General features: G+C 44.6%; 1 protein-coding gene across 3 annotated transcripts; it reads left to right on the top strand.

The window, feature by feature from the left end:
• Nucleotides 1-1,751: 1,751 nt before the first annotated feature.
• Nucleotides 1,752-14,451, top strand: LOC113419388 (transmembrane protein 198-like). 3 transcript variants are annotated; one of them, XM_026678725.2, is made up of 5 exons: nucleotides 1,752-1,988; nucleotides 6,417-6,663; nucleotides 8,806-9,381; nucleotides 10,927-11,075; nucleotides 13,458-14,451. In XM_026678725.2, the coding sequence occupies exons 2-5, from the start codon at nucleotides 6,477-6,479 to the stop codon at nucleotides 13,602-13,604; spliced, it is 1,059 nt and encodes a 352-aa protein (XP_026534510.2). In that variant the 5' UTR covers nucleotides 1,752-1,988; nucleotides 6,417-6,476; the 3' UTR covers nucleotides 13,605-14,451. The 3 variants fall into 3 exon arrangements, with proteins under 3 accessions (XP_026534510.2, XP_087812252.1, XP_087812253.1); XM_087956126.1 differs by lacking the exon at nucleotides 1,752-1,988 and adding an exon at nucleotides 2,343-2,444; XM_087956127.1 differs by lacking the exon at nucleotides 1,752-1,988 and adding an exon at nucleotides 2,903-2,994.
• Nucleotides 14,452-15,693: the final 1,242 nt, after the last annotated feature.

Below are 15,693 nucleotides of genomic sequence, written 5' to 3'. Positions count from 1 at the left end.
TATTCTGTTAAAGGCCCTATGACATAGAGCACGCATGGGCTTCCCACAATCCCAAGATCATGCCCAGGAGTTAGTTAGTGTCTCGCTTTCTCTACACCTTCTCTCTCTGAGTTACTATGGAACTCTGAGTTACTATGGAACTCAGTGGGATAGATTTACTAGAAAGGACCTTGAATATTTTCTTACACTGGTCCAGCAGCCACTGAACAGCCACCTCTGTTCTATTTGTACGTCCTTGTGAAAAACCTATGGCGGAATTGGAAAAGGAGTTCTTTTTTGAATCACGTACATGTAGTCCTCGGCTTACGACCACAGCCAAGTCCAAAATCTCCATTGCTGAGCATGACAGTTGCGAAGCAAGTTTTGCCCTATTTTATAACCTTTCTTGCCACTGTTGTTAAGTGAATCACTTGGTCATTAAGCGAATCAGGCTCCCCCTCAATTGACTTTGCTTGTCAGAAGCTGACAAATGGTGGTCGCATGACCCCCGGGACAGTGCCACCGTCATAAATACATGCCAGTTGCCAGGCATCCCAATTTTGATCACATGGCCATGGAGATGCTGCAATGGTTGTAAGTGTGAAAATGGTCCCAAGACACTTTTTTCAGTATCACCGTTGACTTCGAACAGTCATTAAACGAATGGTTGTAAGTCAAGGACTACCTATAGTCACTGTGGCCACCTTTGATGAACAGATAAAGGAGACCATTGTTTACCACCTCTGAAGAAGTTCCAGCTGATGAAGCATGTGTGGGAGGTTCATCTAAAGCAGGGGTCTCCCACCTTGGCAACTTTAAGCCTGGCGGACTTCAACTCCCAGAATTCCCCAGCCAGCAAGCTGGCTGGGGAATTCTGGGAGTTGAAGTCCGCCAGGCTTAAAGTTGCCAAGGTGGGGAGACCTAATCTAAAGGGGCCCAATATCCCCTTTAAACATCAGGCCATCGGCATTATTGGGGTTCAGCCTCCCAGCAATCCCCGCATCCTCCATCTCCGGCCTTTCCAGGCCTAGCCCACCCCCTTGTCCTGCGTCGGAGGCTGTCTTGGCTTGAGGCACCTGCTCCGACAGCTGGCCAGCTCCCCCGGCCGCATTCCTGAAACCGAGACCGGATGCGGAGCCCGTCGGGCTGAGCGCTCTCCCGTTCGAGGTTCTTCTATATAGGACTCTGGCTGGAGTGCCGAGGGAAGCCCGCAGCTGAGGTGGGCGGCCAAGCATCCTTTTGCGCGCCCACCCCACGCCGCCCCCAAACTCCAGGAAAGCCAGAATGGACGGCGAGCGCCGCGGGGACGGGGGCGGGGCGGGGTGGGGTGGAAAGTGAACAAGCCCCGCTTTCCCAGCGTTCTTGCAACGGCTCGGTCCGCCGGCACAGAAAGCCTCCCCCTCCTTCGCACGCAAATCTCGCCCGGCTTTTAAATCGCGCCTTTCTTTTTTGCAAAACAATCGAGCGATTCTCTCCGGCTGGAAGGAACCACCTCGGTCGCCGAGGGGTGTGTGTGTGTGCCCGGCTGGCTTCGGGGCGCCCTTTCCCAACCGACGCTGCTTCCCCGGATCGCTCCCAAGAAGCGGCTCCCCCCGCCCCTCAAGAGCAGAGAAAAGCTGGCCTGGCTCCTTCTCCGTCTCTTTTCCTCCCCAGGAATCAGGAGGAGGCGCCGAACCCCTCGCTTCCACACACACACACACAAAAGCCACTTTCCAACACCCACCCCCCCCGCCAACTTTTCCGCTAGCCCCTCCTTCCCGCCTCCTGAGGTCACTTTTCAGCTGTCGCGGCGAAGACTTCTTTCGCCGAGTTTGCCACGGGAGGGGCAGCGACTATAAGAGGGGGTGGGGGACATTTTCGACCCTCCGGGGAAGGGCTCGTTCTTTTCTTTGCGGCCGATCTTGGGAGTCTCCGGCAGGGGTGGAGTCTGACCGGGGTGGAGGGGAGGAATGTTGCTTTTGCAGAGCGATCGCGGCTGTGCGCGGCGGTGGGAACTTTTCCCCAGACTGGTAAGTCTTAGCGTGGACTTTCCCCTACCTCTCTCCCTCCCCGTCCCATCCCACCCCAACCTTGTTATACTTGGGTTTCCGTCGATGTGGATGCGAGTTCTGACGGCCGTTGATCAACCCCTAATAGCTCTTCCTAAGAGCGGCGATCCCTTCCCCTCTTCGCTGTCCCTGCCAGGGACCCGGGCTTCTCCTTGTTCGGAGGACAGAAGGAGTTCGGGGGAAGAGGGTTTTTTTGCATCCTCCTCCCGGGTAACGTGTGTAGGGTGTCTTTTGCCAAGTCGGGCTTGGACACGTGACTGGAGGAAAGAGTGTGTGGGGGGGGTGTCTTTTACAAGAGGTGGAGGGCTCGGATTTGGAGCCTGCCAGTGGTGGAAGGAGCTTCTCTTGGACTCCGCGGAAAAGCGCTCTTCGAGTTAAACTTTTAAAAGGAACCAAAGGCGTTTTTTTAAACCAACAGTAAGAAACGTTCTCTTACGAATAAATAATCCCGTTTGTAACGTGGCTACGGTAACGGTTGCTTTGTTAAAAAAACAAAAAAAAACCTCTGCGTTTTGTTCAGCAAAACTTCGCTGCACACCCTAAAAACCAGTTGAGAATTACTAACTAACAATCCTTACTACTAGTTAATCCTTAACTAGTTTACTAACAATCCATCCCTTCCCAGCCTCCCCAGCTGTTTCTTTTCCTCCCTGGCTGCGCGTTAAGGGAGCCGAGTGGCATTTTAAAGGGATGCAAGGACTCTTGATTCCATGCCGTTAAAAGTCAGCGCCTATCTGGGATAGGAGCCGCGGTTGGAGGAAAGGAGACCTCGGCAGATGTTTTTTGTTTACAAGCACATGAAGCCCGCAGCCAAAGTAGGGAGAAGCTGCAGGTCGAAACGTGGCACATATGTGTTTCCCAGACCTCCTCCTAAAAGTTCCCCCAAAAGGAGGATGTATGGGTGTGAGACAGTGCCTTCCAGCTCAAAGAAGTTTTAAGTACTGACTTAATTAACTGAGGCTCCTAGGTAAGAATCACAGCTTAATTTCAAATAATCTCATGCTTCCTATACTTTCATACTGTCTTTTTGCTCATTCAGTGAACTTTAATCTTTTGCTGTCCTCACATGGATTCTGAGGTGCTTGCTTTCCTGGAAGGAAAAATGTGTGATTTGTGGGGCCAATCGCTTAAAAAAAACAAAACCCTTATTTTATGCCATCTTGCCAGGCTTGGGGGTAATCTTGTAGACTTTAGAAATTCTTTCCTTGCATGATTATGGATAGATATTTGTGGAGAAAAAAAAAGTAATTTTAAGACAGGAATAATCTGCTATCGTTATATATGAAATATGTAAGCTCTAAGACTTCAGAACTAGCCATAGCTATTTGATTCTCTTGCACAGAAGAAGTTACTATAAGTCTAAGAGCTTCTGTGCAAATGCATTTCTGAGGGAGAGGGTTGTTTTAAAAATTGAAAAAGAAATAAAAAAAATTTGTTTTTCCCGGATTGACCCCCCCCCCCAAAAAAAGTCTGATGCCATATTTTACAGAGTATTTTAATTTGCAAAAGTGCAGCTGAAGTAGGATTAGGGTATCTTTATATAGCCCCCTCAAAAGTTCCCTGAACTCCTGTGCTGAAGATCCGATGTTTGTCTGCACTGATTGTTTGAGCAGTGACAGAAATGCTAAACATGGATAGTAAATAGTTAAGTAAAAGTGAAGTTGTCAGCTGAAAAAGCTGAGTAGAAGTAGAGATGATTCTGCAGGAAAATAAGATAAGGTATAAGGGTCCCGTGAGGCTGTAGTATGCTGGATTATGGACATCTTAATTACAGAGTGTTTTAAATTGCCTACATTTCCTTGCCTTCCTCCCCTCTCTAAGTAAGACCCATCTGAACAATGGTGGACACCGTCCCCCTCCCCCCTGAAGCTGGGAAGGGAGCCCAGAAGTTCTGGCTCCCACTTTTACCTTCTGCTCCAATTAACAAAGCTTCCCCTTTTCCTGACAGAGCTGGGAATAGGACTCCAAACTCCTGGCTGATGACCAGATTTCAATAGCCGTTGAATTTAAATGTCCTTATAAACTTCCACGGGGATGAGAGGAGAGATTCCAGTTTGAATGCATAAACGTTGGCTCAGATTTGCTGCGATCGTTGCCAGGTTTGGTTAGAGGGCCGCAGAGTGAGGCGTTTTGTCAATACTAGCTGGGGTGGTGAGATTATTCATGCTTGCTTCGTGGGGACCATTTAACTCTTGGGCAATGAGAATAAGAAGGGAAGGATTTGGGAATTGGGGGTGAAGACATAAGGCAGTTGGGCCCATCTGAACCCAGGAGGAGCCAAATGGCCCCTCTAGCCCAGCACTTTTCTTTGGTGACAGGAGCCATCTCCCATCTTGTGTCTTTCATGCTTTAGGACATAGGGCCTTGGATTCCCAGCCACTTTTTTGCTGCAGGTAGTCCTCAAGATCACAAGTGAGTCCAAAATTACCATTGCTAAGCAAGACAGCTGTTAAGAGAGTTTTGTCCCCACTTTACAAACTTTCTTGCCATAGTTATTAAGTGAATCATTGAGTTGTAAAGTTAGTAACCTGGTTGTTAAGTGAATCTGGCTTCCCCATTGACTTTGCTTGTCAGAAGGTCACAAAAGAGGATCAAAAGGCCTCAGGAAACTGCATCCATCATGAATATGAGTCAGTCATATTTATATTCATATGTTATGTTCATATGTCAAGCATCTGGATCTTGATCATGTGACCACAGGGATACTGCAATGGTTGTAAGTGTGAAAAACATGTCACTTTTTTATCACCGTTTTAACTTTGAACAGCATTAAACAAACTGTTGTAAATCGAGGACTAACTATGAGCTGCAGTGCTTGGGAATTCCAGAAACACAAGCACGAATGACTGCTGCATTTGGGCAACAGTCTGAAGAAAATTAGATAATTTGTCATTGATTTTGGCTGGAGAATTGACATTTTAGCTAAACCTCATCATAAAAGTTTTGGTGTCATTTTATTTGTTAGTTTAAAATATTTATATAAATGTCTTTCAAATCACTCTAGGCAGCTTCCAGTTCTGGACATTTTGACATTTCTGTTTTTCCTCTGTTGTTTTCAATGTTATCCTCTCATTTAAAAAAAAAAAAAAACTAGCTATCCCAAGTGGAACTGAATTAGGGATGTAAAGAAGCCATACTCTTCTCTCTGCCCCAGATATCCCAGGTTTGTAGGGCTGGTGTCCAATACCCGGGCCGGTGACAGGGAGATGAAAGTGGCAAAGAAACACAAAATGCAGCTGCCTTGAGTTTAATATGAGTGATGGGAAGAACCAGCATTAGGAATAATATCAAGTGCCTCATGCCAAGGCAATTGCTTGTGACTTCATCATATTCATTTCACCTTTTTGACATTTTGTCAGCTAAATGCGGTTCATAGCAAAATCCCTACCGTGGAAATTGCAGATGCATCCAGCATCTTTGCTTCCCCTGAGTACTTCTAGGACTGTCAGAGGCATTGGGTAGAAAGAATGATGCGCACAATAGGAAATACCTCCCGGGGCAGAGGTCTCCAAACTTGGCAACTTTAAGACTTGTGGACTTCAACTCCCAGAAAATTCTGGGAGTTGAAGTCCACAAGTCTTAAAAGTTGCCAAGTTTGGGGACCCCTGTCCTAGACCAAAGACCTCACCAAAATTCAGAAAAAGGGTCCACTTCCTGGGATTACTGTCAAATGATGGATGAGGTGAAAAAACCCACCAATATTTTAAGGTAAGGGTTGCAGGACACCAGAGGAGAAAGGGAGACAGTGATGGAGCAAGCAGGACAGGGCTTAGGGGCATCTTTGCAGATAAGCCTCAGCTTCACATTCAGTTTTTCTTGAATGCTTGACCTGAACAAACTAAAGAAAATTTGGGGCTGGGTTCTCACACCAAGCTAAGTTAATACGGGTACTCCTTGACTTGCGACCGCAATTAAGCCCCAAGTTTATGTTGCTAAGCAAGACAGTTGTTAAGTGAGTTTTGCTCCATTTTACAACCTCTCTTGCCGCAATTGAGCAAATCGCTGCAGTAACACTGTGGTTAAGCGAATCTGGCTTCCCCACTGGCATTGTTTGTAGGTCGCAAAAGGCGATCCCATAACCCTGGGATACTGCAACCATTATAAACAGGAGCCAGCTGCCAAGTGTCCAAATCGTAGTTCTGTGGCCACAAGGTTGCTGCAATGGTCATGTTGAAAATGGTCATAAATTAGTTGTTTCACTGCCGTTGTAACTTTGAACAGTCTCTGAATAAACGGTTATAAGTTGAGGACTACGTTACAAATTGAATTTACAATGTGGTGCAATATGTCAGCCAGGCCTTGGTCCTAATTGTGCAACTTTGGGAAGAGGGGTTTGGTGGATTTGAGCCCTCTAGGATTCTCTTCCCTCTAACCAAATTCTCTCTCTAGGTAGCTTTTCCCATTTGGATGGCTCTGGCAAGCTAAGCATTTTTTTCCTGGCTCCTGAGCATGGATCCGACCTTGCTGCTACCGGTTGCTGTTACTCTTGATCCCCGGGGTTTTAATCAAGGGGCAGCAGAGCCCACTGAGCCCGCCTTGGACCCTTGCAGTCTCCTTTCAGAAAGGCACTATGAAGTGGTGCCCTGTGTGGTTTGTGCCCTCTGCTGCATTTTTGGAGTGGCTTACTGCTGTTTCGGTGAGTAAAGGGGAAGGGGACATTTTTGTTGGGTAATAAGGATTGCATGATTCGAACACATGCCTTTCTATAGAGCAGGAAGGCAGAAAGTTTGCATGGCACTTCCGAAAGGCAAGATGTACATTTTCCTGTTGACTGAAACTTTTTTTATATATATGTAGAAGCTCCAGCTTGATGTGTTGTGCTGCTCCAGGTCCAAAACAATTTCAGAATTACAGTTTTTGCAGCATTATACGCATATTCTTGAGATGCACACATTATTTACAAGTAATTGGCAAAATATTTTAACTAGCTTATCAGATAGATCTCCCTGTGTTGGGCATCAGATATATTACCACAGCTTAGAAGATGACAAAGCAAAACTTTTGATTCCAGTGTTCATGTATTATTTTTCCAATCACTGAAATTATTCTTCCCTGGCCTGCCAGTGAACCTGTGAATCTATGTTAGCAGAGTTGCTGCCTGACACGTTAGGAAAACAACTCCCAGAATTCCCAGCAAGCATCACTAACAGCTGGGGAAGGAGTCTAAGGTTGTGCTTTCTCCATGATTTCATGCCTTCCTCTCATAAGGAAGGGAAGCTTTAGGCCAGGGATGTCAAAGGGATATCGCCACTTTCCCCTCCTTTGCTAAAATGGTGGTAGGCATAGCCAGTGCATGATACATCTGGTCCATTGGCCGCAAGTTTTGTCACCCCTGCTTTAGGGCCAAAATTTAGTCAGCTGGAGACTGTCTTGCACTTTCTGAAAAGTTTGTTGAATTGATAGTAATAGTGTGGGGTTGCTGGTGCTCTGTGACCTTGGTTGTTTTCTTGCAGTTGTTTTATAACCCAACTAAGTAACATCATCAGTGCTAGAACAAACCCCGTTTCCTTCTAGCACTGATGATGTTACTTAGTTGGGTCATGAAACATTTGCAAGAAAAAAAAAATCAAGCTCTTGAGAGCACCAAGGGCCCCACAGTTCAACTCTGAGCTACAAATATTTTCTTCTGTTGGAGTGGAAGACTTGCCTTTTAGTGTGCTTCATATCCACCTTGAAAGGAACCAGAAGAAGAGTGGGAACAACTATTTCTTTACCTCTCAGAAAATAATAAGAGTTTTAGCTAGATACAAGTACGTGGGAATGGATGCAGATTAGTTAATATAGCAAACCAAAATGAAGCAAGAAAGACACAGAATGGGCTGGGGTAGAATAGATAGTCTTTATTTGGTTTTTCATCAATTTTTGTTAAATTTTATAATAAATGAAAATGAAGATAGTGGGGAAATGGAGAAGGGAAAAGGGGGAAAAGAGAAGTATGGGTTTGGGGAAAAAGAAGAACAAAGGGTCCAACTTTTTTCCGTGCAATAGAATAAAAATAATAGGGTTCAGCTTCAACTTTTTACTTTCACATACTTAGTTTACTAGCCATTTCTATAACAACAAATTTTCCTGATCAGCAAATCCCAAAAATCTTTTATTTTTTTCTGTCCCAAGCACCCAAGTTGTGAAGGAGTTTCCAAGGATAGTAGAAACAAAACTAGATGTTTTCTTTGATTAAAGCAGTAAATTTGACCACCTCTGCAGGCTCCACCAGTTTTTCCATCCTATCTTCCACTGTGAGGATTGGAGGTATTCTCATCTTGAAGAAAAACAAAACCATCTTTCTTTTTAAATTATCCATTCTGAGTGCTAGTGGTTCATTTGGAGTGCACAGTGAGAGTAAAAGATTATCTTTTATTCTTATTCTCTTGACCCATAGCCCAGAAAAGAATCACTAAAAAAGGCTGTAGTTTCAAAGTCATCAATTACATTTTCCCCTTTTCAACACATGCTTCCATTGAGCTAAATAACCAAGCACCAGTGAGCGCAGTGTCCTCCATATCTTTCAAATAACACCAAGTTCCAAAAATTGCTTTGTAATAATAATGATAGCAAGCAAGCCCACATTACAAATTGCGTGAAACCCTTGTTCTAAATAATTATGACAAAAGGGTTTCTTTGGTCATCTTTCGTACTATTGAGGATTAACTGATCCTTCAGGAGTTTTTGGACATAATGTTTCTTCAGTTGCCCTCTTAACCTGCCCTCCTATTCATAAAACGGTTTGCCTGCGTTCACTTGCCTTGGTCGTGCTTATTTCTCTCTTTCCTGTCAATAGGGTATCGGTGTTTCAAGGCCATCATGTTTCTCTCCGGCCTCCTCTTCGGCTCCGCTGTGATCTTTCTGCTTTGCTACAAGGAGCGTATCTTGGACACCCAGCTCAGCTTGGAGGTCAGCGCTGGCATTGCCCTGGGCATCGGAGTCTTGTGCGGCTTGGTTACGATGCTGGTGCACTCTGTGGGGTTGTTTCTGACGGGGCTTCTGCTTGGCTTGCTGGTGGCCACCGCTGGGCTGGTAGCCACCGAGCCTTTTTACGAACTGCCCAACGGATGGGTCCCTGCCGGGTCCCTGCTGGGTTTGTCCCTCTTAGGTGCCGTCTTGGCACTGCGCTGGCAGAAGGTCCTCACGGTGATCTCCACAGCCGTGTTTGGGGCTGCCGTTCTGACTCTCTGCTTGGACTACGCGGTGGAGAACCTGGCTTTGGGCCACCATGTCTACGACCGCCTGCGTCTGGCCCCTTCCTCCCTGCTCTGCTGGTGCGGCTGGGCAGTGCTGGCTATGTGGCCTGCCCTTGCCCTGATGGGCATCCTGCTGCAGTGGAAAGTGACCGCCGAAGGCTTCTCCCACACAGACGGTGAGTGGAAATCCTGCCCCTGCCTGAAGGAGTAGGCCGAGCTGACTATGGAGCTCTTAGGGAGTGACAGAAAGTCTTGCTTCTGTCTTGCTGTCCTTTCCCTCTTTATTTGTTTCCCTCAATACATCCCTCCGCCTTTGCAGGCACAATTTGCACAATTGAACCCCAAATTTCGGTTGCTAAGCGAGACATTTGTGAAGTGAGTTTTGCCCCATTTTACGAGCTTCCTTGCCACCGTTGTTAAGTGAATCATTGCAGTGGTTAAATTAATAACCCAGTCATTAAGTGAATCTGGCTTCCCCATTGACTTGGCTTGTCAGAGGGTCACAAAAGGAGATCACGTGACCCCAGGAGACTACAGTCATTTCATAATGAGTCAGTTGCCAAGTGTCTGAATTTTGGCCACCTGACCGATGGAATGCTGCAACGGTCATAAGTGTGAAAAACAGTCAGAAGTCACTTTTTCAATGCTGTTGCAACTTTGAATGGTCACTAAATGAACTGTTGTAAGTCGAGGACTACCTGTACATTTGTATGTATATATTTTTATATTGTATGTATACATACAGTATATTTATGGCTTGTCATAACACACCTAGAGTACATGCAGCTCTTTGGTCACATTATGCAAACATGATATGCTATAATGGACTGATAGTTTGTTATCTGGCCCTTACCCATGATATAACAAAAGTGAAATAAGTACAGATAGTCTTCAAATTACAACCATTCATTTAGTGACCATTCAAAGTTACAAAGGCACTGGAAAAAAAAAAGACTTGTGACTATTTTTCATGCTTACGACTGTTGCAACATCCCCATGGACATGTAATCAAAATTCAGATGCTTGGCAACTGGCATGTATTTATGACGGTTGCAGTGTCACCTGATCACCATTAGTAACATTTCCTGATGGCTTCTGATAAGCAAAGTCAATGGGAGCAGCCAGATTCACTTAACAACCACATTATCCGCTTAACAACTGCAACGATTCACTGAAGTGTGGCAAGAAAGGTGGTAAAATGGGACAAAACTCACTTGACCCTTTGAGCTCAATTGTGGCCGTAAGTCAAGGACTACCTGTAAGTGCATGCATAAAGGAAGATTATGTAAAGATTTTGAGGTTACCATTGCAGTATTGTGGGGGGGGGGGAGAGGTGAAATTAATATGTAGCTAATTGGAGGAGGGTGGGAAGATAATTGCTTCTGCCTTTTCTCCTATAAGGAAGCTGAGATTTTTAGAATCTTAAGAATGTATATGGCATTATGTAGCATAATAACCACAGAATATATATATTTTTAGCCTTTCTGATCTTGAAGGAGATGGAGGAAGGAAGGAGTAGGAGACAAGACAAACTCTCAGCGCTGCATCTTTCCCCTGCCCTGTTCCAGAAGTTTTTCAGACAGAGGCCATAGTGTCTGAATCAAAGCTTCTCTTTCAGGCTATCTTTTTCTCCCAGAATGGGGCTGGGCTAGGCTGGTGCCATGCGGGATTTTAAGCTAAGTCTCCATCCTCCAGTCTCACATCTCTTTTCTATGGCCCAGTGGTCCTGAATCGGCGCCAGAAGCAATTGCAACTCTTAAGGATTCGACAGCGGGAAGCCAAAAAGAGGCAGTGCCAAGCTCCACATGAAGGCTCCTACCGGAACAAGGCCAGTGCCATCAAACGCTGTGCCGGAGACGTTCTCGCACCAGTGAGTAGCTGTGACCAGTGGCTGTTCAGCCCCTTCATCGCTGAGCTTCTAGGAAGCCAATCCCATCATCTCAGCCATTGGAGCCTCCCAAGCTTTCTCCAGAATGGCTTTGGGGTGCCAAAATGATAACGGTGATCAACTTTTGGGCCTGTTTGGGAATCCCTTTCCTATGAAGAGTTGCTTGGCTCCTTCTTCATTGCCTTTGCAGCCCCAGAAGATCTACTTTCTCGCCCAGATTTTTATTTCATTTTTTCCATTTGTGCTGCAATGTGCCTTCCATATATACAGATTCACATATTCGTACTGTACATCTATGCTTGCATGTATGCATATACACGCACACCTTAGCTTTATGCAGAAGCTGATTTAACTGATAACTGTCTTGCATCCATGTTTTATTATAGCAGCATAAAATGTATCAAAATCATTCCATATTTTCATTCATTGTATGCTGCTATAATAAGACATGGGGGCTGGCTTTCAAATATTATATAAGACCCTTGGGAAGTATTCCTGATTTGAAGAGCAGCAAATCAGCTCTTAAATACTTCGTCAGTCAAGAGGGTTAATGTGCAAGGTGGCTATTTAGCACCAAGTGTTTCGCAGGAGGGAAACATTTCTTTCCTTCTTTAACCCAAGGGCCTTTGAATGGGAGGGTCTCTGTTCTCTCCATTCTGGGAAAATTGCCACCAGGAGCACCAAAGCGTTCTTGGTTATGCCCAGAGGACCTTCTGAACAGATTGACTAAATTCTCTCCTTGCTTGATTGGAAACAAAGTAATATTTGGACTCATAGTGGAACCTTAAGAGTTAGAAGAGCCAAAAGGGCTTTGTTTGCTTAAAACTGCAAAATCTTTATCACTCATTCATGTTTTGGGAGATGTGAGCCCCCTAGACTAACCAGTCTATCGAATTTTGAAATAAATAAACAGGCAATTTGCTATGAGATAGTCATATTAGAAGCATATTCCGCCGCTCATGTCTAATCTCCGTTTAGCTCCGTCTGAGATTGATGGTGACTGCCACATAGTCGGCAATGCATTGAAAGAAGGAATTCTGACTTTTCTGTTTTGAATTCAGGACGTACTGCACTTCCCTGCTTTACTTAGCACCACAGTGTTTTTTGACTACTGAATGTTTGGGACAGATCCCAGGAATCTGATACAAAGAAACCTTGGCCCGGCCCCTCTCAGCCCAAACTCCCTCACAGGGATGGGAAAAATAGGAGGAGGAAGGAGTATTAAGTACAATATGTTTGCCACCACAAATACTTATAAATTAACAGTGGCAGGATAAAAATCTAATAAATAATAAAGATCGCCCTCGACTTACAACCATTCGTTTAGTGACTGAAGTTACAGCAGCACCGAAAAAAAGTCACAACCTTTGCAGCATCCCTATGACCATGTGATCAACAGGCTTGGCAACTGGTTCATATTTATGACAGTTGCAGTAATAAAGCAAACAAAATATTAAAAAGTTACGATATTTATGCAGTTACTTACCAACCACATCTAAATTATATTAAAGTAACCAAAATATCTTTACAATCCCCAAGGCATGTCACAACTTTTGAGCACCCCTTAAAATTTGGAAATGTGAACATCGAAAAATTTGACACACCCTATAAAATGCAATGTCCCGGAGTCATACAATCCCCTTTTGTATCCATCTGACAAGGAAAGTCAAAAGGGAAGCCAAATTCACATAACAACCATGTTACTAACTTAACAACTGCCGTGATTCACTTAACAACTGTTACAAGAAAGGTCGTAAAATGGAGCAAAATTCACTTTGGGGCACAATTGTGGTCATAAGTCGAGGACTACCTGTAATCACGTCATCCATCCTATTGTTCTGCCTTTGGAGGCCCTTCCTCACATCAAAAGTGGCTAGAGCACGGATCTGCAACCTGCGGCTTTGGAGCCACATGCAGCTCTCTCGGCCCTCTGCTGTGACTCCCTGTCGGCTGATCCCACCACCGACTGGTCCCACCCCACCCTTCCCCGCCACTCCTTGCCTGGCCTAAGAAGGTAAGGGGGATGGCGGGGGATGGAGACTCGCTCCATATTCCAGAGCAGGAGGTGACTGGGTGGGAGTGAGTGACGTCGAGTTGGCCACGCCCACCTAGTCACACCGGTTGTTAAATTATTGGCTCCTGGTGTTTTTTCCCACTTTTCTGAGGGAAACAGGTCCAAATGGCTCTTTGAGTGTTTAAGGTTGCAGGCCCCTGGGCTAGAGTGAGGTGCTTTTAAAAAATGTGAGCGAGTTCCTAATGCGACACCCCCACACCCCTGCCAGTACCCACTCATTGAAGAGAATACATGATTCCCATTTCCCTGAGGTAATCTCATAATCTTCATTTTCCGCTTGCTCCCCAAAGAGTTACATCCAGAGTCTGCGGGACCGTCAGCACTTGGGAACCGGCACCTCCTTGAGCAACCTCAGCACAAGTGCTCACACCACGGTGGATCTGGATTATGATTCGGGCTCTACCGTCCCCCTCACCACGCCACAAGGTTGCCTCTGAAGGATGCGTAGGTATATATGTGTGTGCTTGGGATGTTGCTGCGTTGTCTTCCTCCCCTTCTGCTTTTAGCAGAGCCAGAGCACAAGCCGGCCCAGGGTTCTTTAATATGTTTCCTCCTGTCTGCAAACATCTTTGGGTAGCCCGCTATATATATTTTTTTCAAGTGTCCAAAGCAGATGGGTCCGTCTCCTTTCCTCTCTTTGGGAAGGGCCACGGATGACTTAAAGAAGGAGAAGAGAAAGGATTTAAGGAACACACATTAATGTATTTCCACTTTATCAACGAAGGCAGTTTTCTTTAGAAGATCTTGACAGCTACCTCCAAATTTTGCCGGAACAAATGGATTAATGTCTGGGATGTCTGTCACCATCTTTGAAGCTGATTTTGTCCCTGTCTGAATGCTAAGCCATAGCTGGATCCTCCTCTGGATTGAGAAGGCAATTTGCTCTACTTTGCAGCAAATCTGAAGCAAGCATCTTTCAGCCTTTGTAGAAACTTAACTCAGGGGTACAATACAACCACATCAAGGTAGCTTACGATGGTTTGTTGCAATAGAAACGCATGGCATACATGTTCTGATTTGCGGTGCTTCTCCTTCAAGATGTTGCCTTTTTTTGGTACATATGCTGTACGAGAAATTTATTGTATTTAGTTTATCCTTTCTCTAGTTAAGGTTGTTTGTCTCAAGAAGGGAAAGCTGCTCTTCTATCCTCTCCTTAATCTGAGATCCAGGATGGACCCTTCAAAGCCATAGTCGGACATTCACCCTTGCCATAATTATGGTCACCTGTGGTGCCCAGAATATTCTATAAAGGTCCCCAGCAATTTCAAAGTGAAATACTGCATTTTTTTAAAAAAAAAGTATTCACAAGACGTCAGCTTTCTCACTGAAATCTATTTGACCTTAAGGTTATGATTGAAACTATTTGGGTCACTCTTGTTGCACAAGATCGTATGTCAGAAATCACCTCTTGAAGATTGCTAACTCTAGCCAACAGGAAGAGTAGCAACATTTTTACTAGCCCAGTCTTTCCCTATTCCCTCCACAGACGTGACCGTGCCATAATGTCTACCTTATTGAATGGAAGGGTAATGGCATGATTGTGTCTGTGGATAGAATGGGTCTTCTGTGGTCCTTCAGCTATTGGATTTTGATCTAAATCGCCATCAAAACATGGCGGTTGTTGTGGTCCATCATCTGGAGAGCCACAGGTTTCTTAATCTCTGTTGTGGTAAAATCTAACCAGCAGGTTATAAAATTTATGGGCGGAGCTTATATTTGCAGAACAGGCTACTTTCATGAAATGTTCACCATTATTAAGTTGGTGAAGATGACTAGAAACCAACTGGGATGTAGCAAGAAAGTGATTGCACTTCCTCCACCCTTGTAACCCCCAAAGGAGTGAATGCCAAATAAAACTGTTATTATTATTTGGAGTGCCTTTTCTAGCATGTATAGAGCCATACACGCTTTGGAATGATTCCAAGTTTAACTTGACAATGGTGCTTTTACAAACATGTACATAAGGATTAAAAATAAAAAAAAATAAGTCCTAACCCTTGAACTCTTAACTGGGTAAGCTAACTCACCTGATTTTCAAATCCTGATTTTATTTTTTTTACCCAAATTCACTCTGTGTGCATAGGTTCAAATCTTGTTCGATAAATCTTTTTGTTATTGTGATTGTTTCCTATGAAATGTTTGTTACTGTTTTATAACTGTTCCTGTTTATAAAACTTAACACAAATACACTTGTGTTTCTCAGTTTGTCTTCTTTACATCAGTTCTTGGGGGTGAATTAAGCTCATGTTTTGGGGGTTCCCTATGCAGACAAAAAGTTATCACTGTTTCTACCCATCTCTTGTTTTCAGAAGGGAAAAAGTGTGTTGCTACAATCTGCTAAGGCTTTGATCATCCTGGTGTCCCCTGGGGCAACTCTCTTATTTAAAAAAAAAAAACAATATAAAAAGGGCAGGACAAAGTGGCTACTTCTGCAGAATTAAATAGGAATCTGTAGCTAAACTTCTGTACTTCATCTGCCTTTCTCCACTAATATTCAAGTGAATGGATGAAAGAAAGTGTTCGCTC

Source organism: Notechis scutatus, chromosome 2, assembly GCF_049901735.1.
Source record: "Notechis scutatus isolate UNSWTSFEM ecotype Mainland chromosome 2, rNotScu1.2, whole genome shotgun sequence".
NCBI classification, from domain to species: domain Eukaryota; kingdom Metazoa; phylum Chordata; class Lepidosauria; order Squamata; family Elapidae; genus Notechis; species Notechis scutatus.
The sequence above is the reverse complement of the archived record's forward strand: the minus strand, read 5'-3'. Positions and strand labels throughout refer to the sequence as shown.